This window comes from Mastigoproctus giganteus, chromosome 9 (genome assembly GCF_048544385.1).
Source record: "Mastigoproctus giganteus isolate SK-2022 chromosome 9, ASM4854438v1, whole genome shotgun sequence".
Lineage (NCBI taxonomy): Eukaryota > Metazoa > Arthropoda > Arachnida > Uropygi > Thelyphonidae > Mastigoproctus > Mastigoproctus giganteus.
The window spans coordinates 149,406,053-149,424,345 of record NC_143583.1 but is presented as its reverse complement, the minus strand read 5'-3'; the positions used below and the strand labels follow the sequence as shown (position 1 = coordinate 149,424,345).

Below are 18,293 nucleotides of genomic sequence, written 5' to 3'. Positions count from 1 at the left end.
AAATTAATGGAGGCACTAGTTAAAGAAGCACTGCAGGATCATTTAGACAAGACTTCAGTTATAGCTCGGACACAGCATGGTTTTGTTAAGGGGAAGTCTTGCCTGACCAATTTGATTGGATACTATGATGCAGTAACAAAGGAACTAGATGCAGGGAATAACTTTGATATTATCTACTTGGATCTTAGAAAGGCTTTTGATACTGTTGCACATGGAAGACTGCTGCACAAATTGGAGCAGTGTGGCATTGGAGGCAAATTGCTGCTGTGGATAAAGGGGTGGCTGAGGGGGAGAAGACAGAGAGTGGTAATCAATGGCCACTGCTCGTCGTGGACTAATGTTATTAGTGGAGTCCCTCAGGGCTCAGCGTTGGGTCCATTATTGTTTTCTGTATTTATAAATGATATTGATGATGATATATCAAGCTTAATGTCGAAGTTTGCAGACGATACAAAGGTAGGCAGGGTTGTCAAGGACACTACTGACACTATGCTGCTGCAACAGGATCTGGAAAGGTTGAGCAGATGGGCTGAGAGGTGGCAAATGAAGTTTAACATTGACAAATGTAAAGTACTACACATGGGAAACAGCAACCCCAGAGCAATGTATCGACTCTGTGGTACTACACTGACAGTGGTAGAGAATGAAAGGGACCTGGGGGTGGTTGTGCAGGCAGATATGAAGTTCTCTGAGCAGTGCAGACGGGCTGCAAGAGTAGCTCATGGTGTATTGTCAATGATATATAGGAATTTTTCTAGCAGGGATAAGGAGGTGATTATTCCCTTGTATAAGGCAATGGTCAGGCCACACCTAGAGTATTGTATACAGGTCTGGAGGCCTCATTTCAAGAAGGATATAGTGCTGCTGGAACAAGTACAGAGAAGGGCAACAAGATTAGTGAATGGAACAAAGGTGTGCTCTTACGAAGGAAGGCTTAAGTTTTGCAAATTACAGTGTCTGGAGACTAGGCACCAGCGAGGTGTTCTGATAGAGGTGTATAAGGCCTTGAATGGTTTGAGCATGCTCAGTGCTGATGGGATTCTTCCTCTCGCTCAGAATAATCACCTGAGAGGGCATAAATTCAAATTGAGGAAAGACAGATGTAGGATAGACGTGCAGAAATTTGCCTTTAGCCAGCGGGTGGTTGGTTGGTGGAGCAGACTTCCATCCCTTGTCGTGGAAGTTGATAGCCTAAATAAGTTTAAGGCTCAGCTGGACAGGTATTTTGAACGAACAGAGGGGTGAAGTGGAAGTGGTTTTTTTTTTTTTTTTTTTTGCTGATGCTGCATAAGCTTGCTTCCTTGCATCAAATGCCTCTACTAATGCTAAAAAAGGTTGGGGTAGTCTGGTAAGGCTGTTCCTTCAGGGCTTGTGCTGCTCTCAACCCCTGTAATCTGATATTCGCATTAGTATAAAGCATTGATACAAATATAAACTGTATTTACTTCTCATGCACTACTTTATGTTGGTACTGTTTTTGCGTTTTAAAATAATGAAGGCAAGCAGAAGCTGTTTTTAATTATTGATAAAATTAAAGGGGCCATTGAATGTTTTATATTCTCTCTTCAGCAAAATGTGTATGTGAAAATGCATTTATAGGGAAAATTATTTAAACGGATGGACATTGATCAAAATATATCACCTTGATGACAAAGATGAATGTAAAGTATGAATGGCAATTTTTAGTATTGGTGGTTGTGCTGATATATGTGTGCCGCTCATAAAGGTAGTTATCTATCTTGATAATAAAGGAACAATTTAGCCTAATTTTTAAAAATTTTTTCTCAGTGTTTCTCATTAATTCAATGCATGTTTTCCATTTTGAAGGCAAAGAGGAAATACCCCCCCCCCCCAAAAAAAAAGATAGAAAGAAGAATAAAAAAGTATTTTGTTCTGGTCTCTGGAAAAGCCATTTACAGTTCTTTGAGATCTTTATCACTTGAAAATTGATGCCCACACAGGGGTTTCTTCTGATTTCTAAAGAGAAAATAATAAGTGGTTTAACTCCTGGCAGTTTAGCTGGTTTAATTACTGTAATCTGTTATCTCTCAGAGTAGTATTTTAGGGAATTGTGTACAGGAGCATTTTCATGAAGAAGCAGGATATCTTGTATAAATTTCCCTCTTCACTGTTCCTTTTTGGTTCATCTTAAATTTTTGAGCAGAAGCATAGGCATCTCCAATAATCATTTTCTAATCAAAGCTGAATCTCATCTGCAATGCCTTTGTCATGAAACAACTCTAGTTATGGTCTAGTTATACCTGGTGTTGTGGTATTGTTATTGATCTGTACCATCTGGGGCTTAGGGGCCATTTGCCAAAAATAATTCAAAATTTTCTGCAATTGTGTTCTTTTCAGGTCCAATATAAAAACATACTCTCTGCATCTCACATTCAGGAAGGAGTTCTGCAGGGATCAATACTTAGTCCAACACTGTTTTCAATCTAAGTTAGCAGCATAACACAAGATATCCCAAAAACTGTTGAAACTTACATGTACGCAGATGACCTTACCATTTCCTGTCAGTCTCAAAATATGAAAACCATCAAACGACAGCTCCAACTTGCCATTACCAAAATACAATCCTTGACTTCATGGAATGGCTACCGACTATCAAAAAAGAAATGCACTGTCACTCACTTTTGCAAGAAGCGAGCTCTCCATCCTGATCTGGAACTAAAAATAAACAATATTCCAATCCTGCTTGTAAGTACTGTTAAATTTCTTGGACTGATATTAGACAGCAAGCTGAACTTCCAAGCTCACATCTCTCATTTAAGAAATATGTGTCTAAAGCATCTGAATGATGTTAAATTGATCGCTTAAATTGAAAAATATCGCTTAAATTGATATTCCAACTCAGAGCTGGAATATCAATTTAAGTGATATTTTTCAGGACACAACTGCACCTGTTCCACCTTGGACATTTGTTTCTGCCTCGCATGATACACATTTTCTGGAGTGGGGGAAGAATACTGTGTCTTCCTTTAATATCAGGTAGTTGCACTTAGCTCACACTACTCTGAACTCCCATGCCTGTAAAATCTATACTGACAGATCAAAAACAGCCAGTACGGTTGGTGCTGCTGCAGTTTTTCCTTCTCATATGGTTACAGCCTCACTACCATTAGCCTGCACCGTTTTCACAGCCGAGTTATATGCCATACAATTAGTACTTAGTAAAATTATTGAACTTTCTATCTCACCTGCCATAATTGATTTTATGGTAGGTGAGACACAGCATCGACTTCCTCGGTTCTGTGTCTGCCATAAGGAAGAATTTCTCATTTGCTCATCCTACCTTGAAACACATTCATTCTGAGCTATTTTCCTACAGCATGTCCAATCAGTCAATCAGTTTTTGTTGCATCCCTGGCCAATCTGGCATTCCAGGAAATGAAAGTGCTGACCTCGCAACTAAACATCCTCAACCAGCTGTCCCAGAACATCCTCAGATTCCTTACACTATTTGTAAACCTGTTAGTCGCAAAGCAAGTTACGACAACTGGTCACAGATTTGGAAAATAAACACCAACAATAAACTTTACCAGATAAAGCAAGAACCAAAGCTGTTGCTTTCGACGAAACAGACAAGAGGAAGTAGTATTGGCAAGACTCAGAATTGGACACACTCATCATCCCATCTGTTCCTGCTACTGAGAGAAGATCCACCCCAGTGTTCATCCTGTGACAGTCAACTTACTGTTAGGCATTTTATGTTTGATTGCCCCCTTTATTCAACCGTACGTTCAAACACTTTTCAGTCGCTCTCTAGGCTGAACGTCTCACATAATTTAACTCATATCCTGGGAAATTATGCAAACATAGAAGAACTTATAATCTTTTTAAAATGTACTGGCCTATACAGGAGTATTAATTTAATATCTACACCAGTATATTTTGACTGACTAAACTATGAGCAGACACAATTTGGCCTCAGTAGCCCTTGCTTTGTTAAGCCAAATACCAGCAACAACATTATAATGGAAATTGCACTACCCTTTCATCGTTATCATATATTCCTGTTATAAGAATCAATTTTGAACGCCTTTGTGATATTTTTCTAAAGCATGTTTCTGGAAGTCATGACCAAAAAACAATAAAAACAATTTGCACTTTCCGATTTATTGGGCTTTTCTGTTAGTGCATCTAATTTAAAGATTAGTGCATCTCATTTCAGGAAGGATGTAGAGCTGCTGGAATGAGTACAGAGAAGGGCAACAAGATTAGTGAATGGAACAAAGCATTGGTCTTACGAAGAAAGGCTTAAGTTTTGCAAATTACAGTGTCTGGAGACTAGGCACTGGCGAGGTGATCTGATAGAGGTGTATAAAGCCTTGAATGGTTTGAGCATACTCAATGCCAATGGAATTCTTCCTCTTGCTCAGAATAATTACTTGAGAGCACATAAATTCAAATTGAGGAAAGACAGATGTAGGATAGATGTGTGAAAATTTGCCTTTAGCCAGCAGGTAGTTGGTTGGTGGAACAGACTTCCATCCCTTGTTGTGGAAGTTGATAGCCTAAATAAATTTAAGGCTCAGCTGGACAGGTATTTTGAATGAACGGAGGGGTGAAATGGGAGTGGTTTTTTTTTTTTTTTTTTGGCTGATGCTGCATAAGCTTGCTTTCTTGCATCATATGTCTCTACTAACCTACTAATGCTAATTATAAATGGGGTAATAAACTTGATCTTATGCATTTGTGATAATACCGATAACTGCAAGTTTGTGGGTTTTTATGTTATTATGGTGAAATGTGTTCTCCTTCACTGAAATCTTCAATCATATAAAAAACAAATTTTCAGAAACTTTTCTTCATTCCTATTTACGTATTACAATGATGATGGGAAAGGACCAACAAAAAGTGCAAGTGGTGGTAGTGCCAGGAAACGAAACAAAATTAATTTAGAAATGAAGATGATTAATTAAGAAGTACGAAGCAGGACAAAGTTTGTCATCTATTTTAAGGGTTGGTTGGTTTGGTTTTTTTTTTAGGAGCATTAGCAACTAAGGCCATATTGCTCCGGGAATATGCGGTGGTCATTCTCTGACCTTTCCACATCCTCCGTATTTGGTGGTGACGGGCTCGAACCCCGGTCTAATCAAGAAGCGTGTTCTACGCACTGCTGCTCCTTCCCACCTGGCTACGGAGGCGCCATTGCAAGGGAATTAGGTCTCACTGCTTCAACAGTGAATTTCAAAGGGCAGTGCACGTATGAAAGTACATGTCAATGCACTTTCATACGTGCACTCAAGATCAACAGTGATCACAAAACAGTGTTCAGGTACTATATTGAAGATGGAACAGCTATTAATAATATGGATGGAAAATCAGGTTCAGAAGCAAGTGCCCCCTGAGTCCAATGGCCATTCAAGCAAAAGAAAGAAATACTTATGAAGATATTAAGGATAAGTAAGGTGAATGCCAAGCCAAGTTCGTGGCAAGCAATGGGTGGTTTATTAGTCAAGCTGCAAGCTGCCATTACCTTCATTTAACATTCTGATGTAACTTATTTTTATTTTCCAGGTTACTACTTTTAATTTAACCTACATTTTCTCATATTTCGTCTATCTTTTTCCTTTTGGCCTTTGGTTTTCCGTATGACTTGCATTGCCATCTTCATTTTTATCTGTCATATTTATTACAATACACACACACACACACACACACACACACACACACACACACACACACACACACACACACACACACACACTGTCCTACCATTAATATCTGGACCCCCTGCCTTTAGACAAAAGAAGAGCTTTTATTGTGTCATTTAATATTTTGTGCTGAAACCTTTTGCTTTTATGACAGCCTTCAATCTTTGCTACATACTCTCAACCAGCTTTTTATAAATGTCAGGTGATATGTTCCTCCACTCGGCCTTTAACACAGCCACCAGTTCAGCCTTGTTCTTTGACGGCCTTGATGTGCATGTACCCGATGATCCAGTACATCTCAAAGATGCTCAGTAGGATTCAAATACCTGATCAGGACTCTGGGCTGACCATTCCAACTTTTCCACACCCATGTCCTCAAACCACTCTGTTATGACCCAAGCAGTATGGCATGGCACGTTGTCTTGTTGATACAGGTATGGGCCTTCTCCAAAGTATTTCCTTAATTTTGGTAGTGCAGGATGCCCTGGTATTGCACAGCATTCATGGTTTTGTCAATAACGACTAATGGACCCAGCCAAACCATGAAAAACAGCTCCATACCATGACACTGCCTCCACCAAAAAACTTCATTTTTAGGAGGATACAATCAGGAAGGAACTCTTACCCTGGCATTTGCCACAGTGTAGAGTGCGAATCTCACCTTATATGTCCATAGGACTGTTTACCACTGCTCTACAGTCTAGGATTTGCGCTCCTTACACCATGTTAATCAGCATCTAGCATTTGTTAAGGTGATCAATGGCTTGTGAATAGCTGCATGACCATTGTAATCCATATCATGGAGTGTCCTTCGTATTGTACTAGTGCTGACATTAGTACCAATACTCTCACAGAGGGTTTGTGTGGCTTGAGACAATGTGAAATTACGATTTCGCGCACGGTTCTTTACAGAATTCTCATGTTCTGTTCTGTTAGTTTTTGGATTTACCAGGCCATTTTTTGGCAGATTTGGTCTCGTTCCTCTTCCATTTGCATATGACATCACTAACTGTTGACTAGGGATCCCCAGAATGCTTGCTTATGTGGCATCCTACTATTATTTCATGGTGGAAGTCTGTTGATTGTGTCATCTTGCATGCCCACTTTTGCAATTATCTGTTCGAAGCCCAGTGTGCATATGTATAGCAGGTTCTGTGATGCATTGCATGCATAGGACCTGTTTTCCCATCCATGGAGGGGGTGTCCAGATATTAATGGTAGGGCAGTGTGTGTGTGTTTGTGTGTGTGTGTTTGTGTGTGTGTGTGTGTGTGTGTGTGTGTGTGTGTGTGTGTGTGTGTGTGTGTGTGTGTGTGTGTGTGTGTGTGTAAATGGGTATTCAATGTAATTCTATAAAGGTAATGTTTAAAGAGTTACATATGAAAAAGGTATACAGTTGATGAAATGGTTTCAGTGAATGCAAAATTAATAAATAGGTATGACAGATGCACCTAAAAGTGCAAAGCAGCATTAAAGGATGCAAGAGTAAATATAAGTTGTATTAATGTATTGAATTAAAAATGCATAAATGGATGTGATAGTTATACAAAGTGCCAGCAACTAGCAGTGTGAGGAAAGTAGAAAAAGAAGTGTAGTAGATTTATGAAAGGTGAAAGAATGTTAAAATCCTAGAGGTTATGATAAATTAAGAAAAATTATGGGCTGAATTACCAAGCCAATATAAAGTGGGGGAACTGTAAAGGAAAATTAGTACATCAAAATAATAATATAATGCAAATAAAATGAAAATAAAAATGTTATATCTGTCATCAGATATGGGGGCGAACATATTTAGAAAATGGTCGAATATAGGTAATGCAAATATGCATGACCTGGTGTCAGCAGAAATAATTATTGATACATGGTCAGGTGTAGTCCTCTGATGAAATACCTGATCATGTATTTCATCAGAGGACTGATAAATCTACTACATTTCTTTTTCTACTTTCCTCACCCTGCTAGTTGCTGGCACTTTAACTGTCACATCCATTTATGCCTTTTTAATTCAATATATTAATACAACTTATATATATATATATATATATGAATATAGAATCATTTTTAAAACTTAAGAAACTTGTAACTTTTTTTTATTTGTAGATCCCAGTTGCAGTGAAGGTTTTAAAGCAAGATACTTTGTCCTTTCCCGGTGCTTATGAAGATTTTTTGAGAGAAGTAACTGCCATGCATCAGTTAAGCCATCCTAATCTGATAAGACTGCATGGAATTGTTCTTTCTTCTCCAATGATGATGGTATATGGTTTAAATACTTTTAAAAATATATAATCACTGTAATATGAATGGTTTATATATTATCATTTTACCTATATTTGATTGGGTATCTTTTAAAATATAACAATAATAACATTCGTGAAAGTGTATTTCATATTACATTTTTTAATTTATTAATATTATTAGTGGCAGATGATGTGTTAGTATTATTATCAAGCTTGTACAGCAGCAAAAAAATGTTCCCACATCACCTGTCCAACCCTTCTGATAATTTCTGATAACAATGCCTTCTCCAATTGGAATTTATGTCCCCTCGTGTATAGTCTGAGAGGATAGATTCCATCAGCATTGACGTTACTCACTCCATTCAAAACTTTAAACACGTCAATCTGGTCTACTTACAGGTGCCTAGTTTTTAGATGCAGAAATTTTCAGAAACCTCACTAATCTCATTGTCCTCTCTTTCACCTGTTCCATCAGATCCACATCCTTTCTAAAATGAAGCTTCCAGACCTGTATTCAGTACTCAAGCAGGGACAAGGAGCTGGGATAATCAGCTCCTTATCCCTGCTTACAAAATTCCTGAGTTTCATTAATAAAATTCCACGAGCTGCCCTAGTAGCCTGTCTGCACTGTTCAGAGAACTTTGTTTGACTGCACGTTAGTACCAGGCCTTTTTTCATTCTCTACTATTTGGGTGGTACTGGACAGGTGGTGTGTTATTCTGGGAAGGAGCTGGGATAATCAGCTCCTTATCCCTGCTTGCAAAATTCCTGAGTTTCATTAATAAAATTCCACGAGCTGCCCTAGTAGCCTGTCTGCACTGTTCAGAGAACTTTGTTTGACTGCACGTTAGCACCAGGCCTTTTTTCATTCTCTACTATCTGGGTGGTACTGCACAGTTGATGTGTTATTCTGGGATTACTGCTACACGTGTGCATTACCTTGCTTTTGTAAATGTGAAAGTAAATGTTAAAATTCAGTTGCAACCTCTTAGCCAATCTACTTAATTTACCTACATGTTGTTGCAGTAGCATACCTGATTACTGTCATTAACCACCCTGCCAATTTTTGTATCATCTGAAAACTTGTATGTTAAGCCTAATGTAATCAGTGTCATTAATAAATATTAAAAATAACAAAGTGATCCCAGCACTAAACCCGGGAAGACTCCACTAATAACATTGGCCCAGGAAGAGCATTGGTAACTATTCTGTCTTCTCCCATTCAGCAATTCCTTTATTCATAGCAATAACTTGTCGCCAATGTCACATTGCTTCATTTTCTACAGTAGTGTTTTTTGTGGAACAGTATGAAAAGCTCCTCTTCTAAAATCTAAGTATAATGTGCCAAAATTATTTCTTACATTCAGTTCGCTTGTACAGTGTCATAGTATCCAGACTGGTTAGACACGATTGACCCTCAGTAAATCCATGCTATTATTGCTGTATAACTGCATTCCTGTCCAGATGGTCCTACATTACTTCTCTAATTAGTGATGCCATTACTTTCCCTAGGACAGTAGTCAAGGGCTGTAATTACTCACCTTGCTCTTTGATCCACCTTATGATTTGGGGATATATTCAATTATCTACACTCCATAGGCACCTCTTCTGAATCCATTGAAGCTCTCTTAATTATAGCTAAAGGTTTGCTGACCTCTTTTGTTGCCATTTTTTTAAATGGATAGATCCTATTTGCCTTATTTATGTTTAGCTTCAACAATTTCTCTTTCACTTTTCTCTCAGTAGCACAAAATCTGTTAGCTCCTTGTAATTTTGTATATACACGTTCCTATTTGGCATACCGATCCTTAAAAACTGCTGATGATCTGTCCAGATCATCAGCAGTTAAACCATTCATATCTAGTGCACTAATCTGATTCATTCCTTTCCTTCTAGTGTTTATATAAGTCAAGAAGTCTTTGTTATGTTTCTTTACATATTCTGATATAATTCTGATTCTAATTCTTATATTCTGCCATAGCTTGCCTAACTCACTTTCTGACTGGATTACAGATTAGTTTATACCTCTTATAGGTTTCTGTACCTCCTGACAATTTATGAGCATTCATATATTTTTCTTCTCTGGCATGAGTCTTGTCAGTTCTTCTGGCATCTATTTAGGTCTAAGCCATAAACAGTATCTCTTAGTTTGTATAAAAAGCCTAGTAACCTCTATGATTTTGACCTTGAATGCTTTCCATTTAGAATTTGCTATTGCTAACTTCATTAGTTGGTCCCACTGCATAGCATTTAAATTATCATTAATATATAAAAGGTTAGAGTCAGTAGAAGAACTGAACTTGGCAAATACCAGCATTTGTGGAAAGTTAGAAGAGAGAGAGCCATCTATCATCACCCACAGCAAGCATTGAGAGAGAGAGAAACCTTAATGCGCAGTTGCAAAAAACAATTAGCAGTCCGTAAGATGGAAGCTCATGAAGAAGCCCTTTATGCCAAACATGATCAAATTCCTTAGAAATGTCAAGAGCAGCTGCTTTAGTTTCACCAAACTTCCATTGAATTTGTCCATAGATGGGTAACATGAGCATATCACAGTAGATCGACTCTGATGTAATCCATGTTGGAGATCATTGAGCAGATGGAAGGTCTCAAGATAGTTTAGGAGTTGGTGGTCAGTGAATTTCTCCATTACTTTGGAAAGAGTAGAGGTAAGTGCAGTGGGATGATAATTGGATGGGAGGGATTAATCACCCTTTTTAGGAACTGGTTGGATATGAACAAATTTACAAGCAGAAGTGAAAATAGAATAAGAAAGTGTGAAAAGGTGACACAAAACAGTAGCAAGCTGAAGAGTACATGTTTTGAGAATAAGTGGAGATATGTCATCATGTTGGAGCTTCCTTGGCTTCAAGATTGCTCAAAGTTCTTTTGATATCCTTTTCATGGAAGTCTATACAAGTCATTGAGTCCAGTGTACTGGAAATGGTAGGAGATGGTTTACTGAGATTATCAATACAAGCATTAGAAGAAAAGTAGGATGCTAATAAGTTAGCTTTTACCATCAGTTGAGAAAGCAATAGGACCATGAGATTTTAACAGAGGTATATACAAGAATAATTTCACTGACAAGGTCTTAGCAAACATTGACCTCAGAGAAGATTTAAAACAGTAATAGAAATCATGCAGATCACCCCGTTTCACATTCTTTTAATGCCAAACAAGAGGCTGAGAATGACCATAAGAGAAAGGCTCCAATTGTGAAGAGACCATCAGCAATTTGTGATCTGATGTGCCGTGAGGACCATTCACATTGACTTTGTGCTTTGTTGGTCCTTTGTGAGAAAAAGATCAAAAGTGTTTGGAGATTAGGATTGTCTGATATTTCTTTAGGTAAATGAACAATCTGTGTGAGGTGATTAGTTATTGTAAGAGCTTTAGCATCATGCTCTTTTGGGTCCCTATTACTAGAAAACTAAAGCCAGCTAGAGTTATGAACATTAAAATTGCCAAGGAAAATTACCTCACTGTTAGGAAAGTTGGACTGGAGGAAGTCGAGTTTAGAGAAAGGAAGTCAAAGGGTTTCAAATAGGGGCTCACATCTGGTGAGTATGGGCTTGGCATACCCAGGGTCCTGAGCTGGATATCATCATTCTTCTCTTTCTTGTTGATTTCTTTCTACTTTGTCAATCTCTCTCTCTCACAGGGTAACTCAGGAATTTTTTTTGCTGGTGCAGCATAAGCCTCAGGCTTCCTTGCGCCATATGGCTAATAATATAATAATAATAAATGATTGGATATGAGAGGAGGGAGGCGCCTCCATAGCCAGGTGGGCAGTGCAGCAGTGCGTAGCACATGCTTCTTGATTAGACCGGGGTTTGAGCCCGTGAGCCACCAAATACGGAGGATGTGGAATGGTCAGGGAATGACCACCGCATATCCCGGAGCAATATGGCCTTAGTTGCTAATGCTCCTAAAAAAAAAAACCAAATAACAAATGAGAGGAGGATAAAGGCAACAGATGAATTTTACAGAATGAGAGCAGAGAGCGAGTTATTTTAAGCCAGAGAATATTGAAAAGAGGAGATTCCAAATTACTAAATCTTTGACAGAAAATAAATATTAGAGCAGAAATGTGTACAAATACCACCTTTGAAGTGAAAAGAATCACACATTAAATAATTAGGTGCTTCTAATTATTCGCAGTTAATTAATCAGGAATAATTACGAGCAATGATTGAGGCAGCTGATAATTGGGATTATGTGAGAAAAGATCCAAAGTGTTTGGAGATTAGGATTATCTGATATTTCTTTAGGTAAATGAATAATCTATGTGAGGTGGATAGTTATTGTAAAAGCCTTAGCAATGTGCTCTTTTGGGTCCCTGTTACTAGAAAACTAAAGCCAGCTAGACTTATGAACTTTTAAAATTGCCAAGGAAAATTACCTTATGCTTATGTCTGTGTTCCCAAACTGCTAGCTTGGAGAGATACATGGACTAATAGATTAGCAGTAGTCACTGGCATAGGTGAAAGTGATTCTTGCACTGCTTCTATTGAAATGCAGTTGAGTAGCAGCTTGGAAAGCAAGGCAATGGGGATTTCCAGGACTGCTGGGGGTCATAGTGGAACAAGTAAATACATGGACTGTGTTAAGGTAACTAAGAGTAGAAACATATATGCATGTATACTTGCATATACACCAATGCTAGGAGTATAGTTAATAAATTTAATGAGCTTGAAGTGCTAGTCAAGACATCAAAGGCAGATATTGTTGGGATATCAGAAATGTGGTGTCACAGAGATATTAGGAATGCAGAATTAGAATTTGGGGAGTACAATATGTATAGAAAGGATAGACAAGATAGGAAGGGAGGAGGGGGTTATGCTGGTAATTAAGAAAAACATAAAATCTAAGGAAGTGCATCCAGTTGATGTTGGTGTACAATGCAGTGTTGAGTCTGTTTGTTGGTGTGAGATAAGCACTGGGAAAGAAAAAATGGGAGGTGTGTGTTATAGGCCTAATGAGTATAATGAGCAATTATGCAGAGAAATAGAGTGGGCTAGTAAATCAGAGTGTCTTATAATGGGGGATTTTAATTTCCCAGAGATCAACTGGAATTTGTGGGTTGCAAGGCTTTGTTGGATTTATTGGATGATTGTTTTCTACAGCAGCATATTCAGGAGGCAACTAGAGGGAGTAATATTCTTTATCTGATTATCAGTAGTGATTCTTCATGCATTAAGAATCTGCAGATAAAGGAACCACTAGGTGGGAGTGATCACAGTGTGCTGAAGTGGGATTTACTCAAAGATATAACTACCATCAAGGGTAAAGGGAAAGGTTTTTGCTTTCGTATAGGTGACTACAGTGGTCTGAAACAGTATTTAAATTCTATTAGGTGGGACCAACTGATGATGTTAACAACAGCAAATTCAAAATGGAAAGCATTCAAAGAATTAATCTTGGAAGCGACTAGGCTTTTCATACCAAAAGCATAGTAACAGAAGAATCCTTTTTTGCGAGATATAAGAAAAGACTGGGTTTTAGAAGGGTTGAAATCAACTAAGTTGTCTTTGCTCCACTGGAGAATTACCTGAAGATCGGCATTTAAGGAATTGGTAGCAGATTTTCGAGAAGTTGAAGTTGATTGAACAGGGCAAGGTTTCTCAAATTTGAAAGTTGAATGCAATGTGCTATCAACTGCAAAACTATGGATAGGATTTCCAGTCAATGGAGGAAGAACATTAATATACAAGAGGAAAAGAGTGGGAGAAAGAACTGAACCTTGGGGGACACTGGCATTAGTGGAGAAGTTAGAAGACAGAGAGCCATCTACCATCACCCTCAGTGAGCGATCAGAGAGAAAACTGGATAACCAATTACAAAAAACAGTTGGCAAACCATAAGATGGAAGCTTGTTTAGAAGACCTTTATGCCAAACACGATTGAAAGCCTTTGAGATGTCAAGAGCAACTGCTTGTGTTTCACCAAACTTTTCCATTGAATTTGTCAATAAATGGGTAACATAAGCCAGAATATCACCAGTGGATCGACACTGATGGAATCCATACTGGCGATCGTTGATCAGATGGAAGGTTTCTAGGTAGTTTAAGAGTTGGCGGTTAATTGATTTCTCCATTACTTTAGAAAGAGTAGAAGTAATTGCAATGGGACAATAATTGGATAGAAGGTATTTGTCACCCTTTTTAGGAACTGGCTGGATATGAGAAAATTTCCAAGCAGAAGGAAAAACATCTTTGGAATAAGAAAGTGAAAAAAGGCGGCAAAGAATAGGAGTAAGTTCAGGAGCACAGGTTTTGAGAACAAGTGGAGAAATACCATCAGGACCTGGAGCTTTCTTAGCATCAAGATTCGTCAAAATCCTTCTGACATCCTTTTGACGGAAGACGACAGGAGGCATTGAATGGAGTGTGTTGGGAATGGTGGGAGGTGTTTTACCAAGATCATTAATACATGAGTTGGAAGAAAAATGAGATGCTAGCAAGTCAGCTTTATCCTTGGCTGAATTGACAACAGAACCATCTGGTTTGGATAGAGGTGGGAGCAGAGATGGGCAAAAGTTGCGGCCAATAGCTTTGGCAAAAGACCAGAATGCTCGGTTACCATTAGGGCAAGAAGCAAGTTTTCTACTCTTAGCCTGTTCAAACTCTAGTTTGGACTGATTAATAACTGCTTTACAATTGTTGCGAGCTTGGTTAGGCAGAAAATGAAACTGAAGAATTAGAAACAAGCCAATTACGATATGCAACATTCTTCTCTTGAACAGCCTTAGCACATTTATTGGAAAACCAAGGTTTAGATAAAGGACGAGATTTTAAAGTGTAGTGTGGGATAAAGGATTCCATTCCTGCAAGAATAATTTCACTGACACGATCTGAGCAAACGTTGACATCAGAAGTTCTGAAACAGTAATCTGACCAAGGAAAAGAAGAAAGGAAATCTCGCAGGTCATCCCATTTTGCATTCTTGTAATGCCAAACAACACGAGGTTGGGAATAGCCATGAGATAAAGGCTCCATTGGAGAACAGACAATCACCAAGTTGTGATCTGAAGTGCCTAAAGGACCTCTCACTTCGACCGTGTACTTAGAAGGGTTGTTTGTGAGAAAAAGCTCAAGCGTGTTGGCTGTATGATTAGGATTGTCCAGTATTCTTGTAGGTAATGAACAATCTGTGCACGGTCATTAGTAATTGCAAAAGCCTCAGCATCTCAACCGGCTGGGTCGGTGTGACTAGAAAAAGGAAGCCAGCTGGAGTTGTGAACATTAAAATCACCAAGGAAAATTACCTCACTGTTAGGAAAGTTGGACTGGAGAAAGTCAAGTTGCAAAGAGAGGAAGTCAAAGAGCTCCAAGTGATTAGTGGAGTTGTGAGAACGGTAGAGACAACAGATGAATTTGACACAATGAGATAGAGAGATTTTAAGCTAGAGAAGATTAAAGAGAGTAGATTCCAAATTGCCAAGTCTCTGACAGGGAATATCAGAACGGACATATGCACAAGTACCACCTTTGAGGCGAAAGGAATCATACAGCGAATAATTTGGGCATCTGAGATGAGCAGTAGATGAATCAACCAATAACTGAGATTCTGTCAGAAAAAGTACATAGGGTTTGGCAGACTGCAAGTGGAAATGGACATCGTTGAGATTAGAATTGAGACCACGTATATTTGTGAAATGAATTAGGAAGTCCTTGGGAGGTTTAGATCTTTTCGCAGATAAGCTTGCTCTATTAGTTTGACAATTCATGGTGTATTCAATAGTAAGAAAACGTAGGTGGGACGTGCTGTATGAAGTAATGAAATTTTTGGATATGGCGTACATGTGGTAAGAATATACCCAAATCCTTGACATAACGTGGCCTCAACAATGCTTCCCGCATACACACTACTCGGACTCCCTCCAGTCACTATCTGGCAGAGTAGAGGTAGCAACATTATACACTAGCTGATCCGGAAGTTTCCTAGAGAGTTACCAATAGGTTCGGTCCGGTGTACTAACTAGCGGCCGGCCTGCGAACACCATTTTAGAGCTGTACCCTCGAAATGTAAGGAATATTGGATCTCGCCACGATGTTCATCATAACCTCAAAAGTCATCAATCATACTGCATGATGGAAGAGATAGGGAAGGGTTGACTAGCTCTAGAGACTAAACATGGGTTCCACCACTTCAAGCCTCCAATAAGCAAAGTGGTGGTATTTCACCGGTTGATGAGAGTCATCTACCACCTAGTACTGTCTGGTAACATTGAGGGGCGGCGTTCCTCCATGTGGTGTGGGTGCCACACCTCGACCCCTGCTGACGTTGGTTCACACCTGGGTGGTCACCCACCATGTACTTGTGCATGGAGGGTATACCCAGGATTACTAACAGTCCCACCATCGTGAAGGTGCAAGCAGAGGATTTGGCTGTCACAGACCGTCTGGACTTCGCCGAAATTGGGTCCACTTGACTTGAGTGTCACCTAAATATCAGTTCCATCAGCGTTTTAGACTCCCAGGTAGCAAGTACAGCTTGTCTGGCATGTCTGAGAGAATGTCTGTGACAACCTTAAGGACCAAAATGAGATCCTAATATTTCTGTATCAGCAACAAGAAATTCATATGCCTTTTTCACTGAATAGATATTGGTAAAAGTCAGAATATGAGTAAATTAGCAAAGTATATGACTGCTATTCCTCCTGTTCCAGCAGTCCGTGCTAGGACAGGAGTAATAGTGAAATATTACAGAAGTAATAGTGAATTACAGGAGTAATACTGCTACTTTTATTGCTATCGATAAACTTTGTGATTCTGGACACGTATTATGATGTAGAGCTCAACTTTCTTTATTGTTACTTTTGTCTGATATTAAAGTGTACATGTCCTTTTTTGATTTTCTAAATGTAACTCAGTGAACAATTACTCCCCCTTCCCTGTCCCTTCATATACTTGTCAGTTTTTGACAAATATATGAAATATATTACAATATGTAACTGTTTTATGAATTATGAGTTACACATTATAACTGTTCATGAAAGCTAGAATGGGAGATGCCTAGCTCTCAATCAAGAGCAGTAAAAGTGAGTGAGAGCTAACATGTCACATAACCAATTTGTATGAATTTTTAAATTATTTCTAGCTTTTATTTCTGAAAAACTAATTGATGAACAACTATGTGCGTGACATTTTTTGACGCATCTCCTCAAGGGATAATGTGTTCATTTTAACCTGTAAGCTGTGCTCTGTATAGATACACAGCTTAATTATGTTAATTTAAACTAAATGAAATTTGTATGAATTTTTAAATTATTTCTAGCTTTTATTTCTGAAAAACTAATTGATGAACAACTATGTGCGTGACATTTTTTGACGCATCTCCTCAAGGGATAATGTGTTCATTTTAACCTGTAAGCTGTGCTCTGTATAGATACACAGCTTAATTATGTTAATTTAAACTAAATGAAAAAAATTATGGGCACTATATTATCTTCTAATTTATACTAACAAGAGCAGTTTATTTTAATATGCTAATTAGTTTTAAAGGAATATTGTCTAGGATAATCATTAAATATTTAATGTACAACTTTCTAATCAAGTTACTATATGGACTATTTGATGAAATTGTGGACATTTTAATTTAAACTCTTCAATGGAAATAATCTTAATTGCATTAAAACTTGAATTTATTTAGTTTTTGCTTATGTATTTTAATGAAGACAGAATGTCCATTTAGGTCACAGAACTTGCACCACTTGGTTCATTACGTGATCACCTGAGAAAAGAATGTCATCATACTCCCATCTCTGTTCTTCTGGAATATGCAGTACAGATTGCAAATGGCATGGCATATTTAGAATCCAAAAGATTTTTACATAGAGATTTGGCAGCAAGAAATGTACTATTGGCTTCTTCCCAAAAAGTAAGCTGAAGTGCAGTTTTTCTATTTTATATTTTAATATATCATTTTACTCAGTGAAATTTTGTTAACACAAAATACAGAATATACTCATCAAATCTAACTCATTTTGCAAAAGACTAATTTTTTACTTACAATAATGAATAAACAAACTAATATATATATAAATAAATAAAATCATTAACTGATAAATTGATTATATCAATAAAAAAATTATGCTTCTGAAAGAATGAGTCATAATAATTAATGCAGATAAAATCAATAAAAACAGTATAATAAATGTTACATTCAGTTGATGCTTGTTACACTTTGGTTAAGTTCCTGAAAATCACCATGTATAACGAACACAGGAGGTACACATAACACAATAATATGGATTATGCAAAGTTTGAAGGTTTTCTACAGTATTATTACACCTGCTTTTTACATATTCATGTTAGAGAAAAAGAGCACAGACAAATTACATATTCATTTGATTAAAATATTCTGCTTAAAAAACTTAGTTATGTT

General features: G+C 37.9%; 1 protein-coding gene across 1 annotated transcript in view; it reads left to right on the top strand.

Annotated features, from left to right (window-relative positions):
* The window catches only part of Ack (activated Cdc42 kinase), a 333,372-nt gene that overhangs the window by 98,216 nt on the left and 216,863 nt on the right, over window positions 1-18,293 (top strand). The window contains exons 4-5 of the mRNA XM_090380828.1: window positions 7,765-7,917; window positions 17,601-17,786. Of these exons, the coding sequence (XP_090236954.1) occupies window positions 7,765-7,917; window positions 17,601-17,786 (339 nt within the window). The remainder of the gene's footprint in view (window positions 1-7,764; window positions 7,918-17,600; window positions 17,787-18,293) is intronic.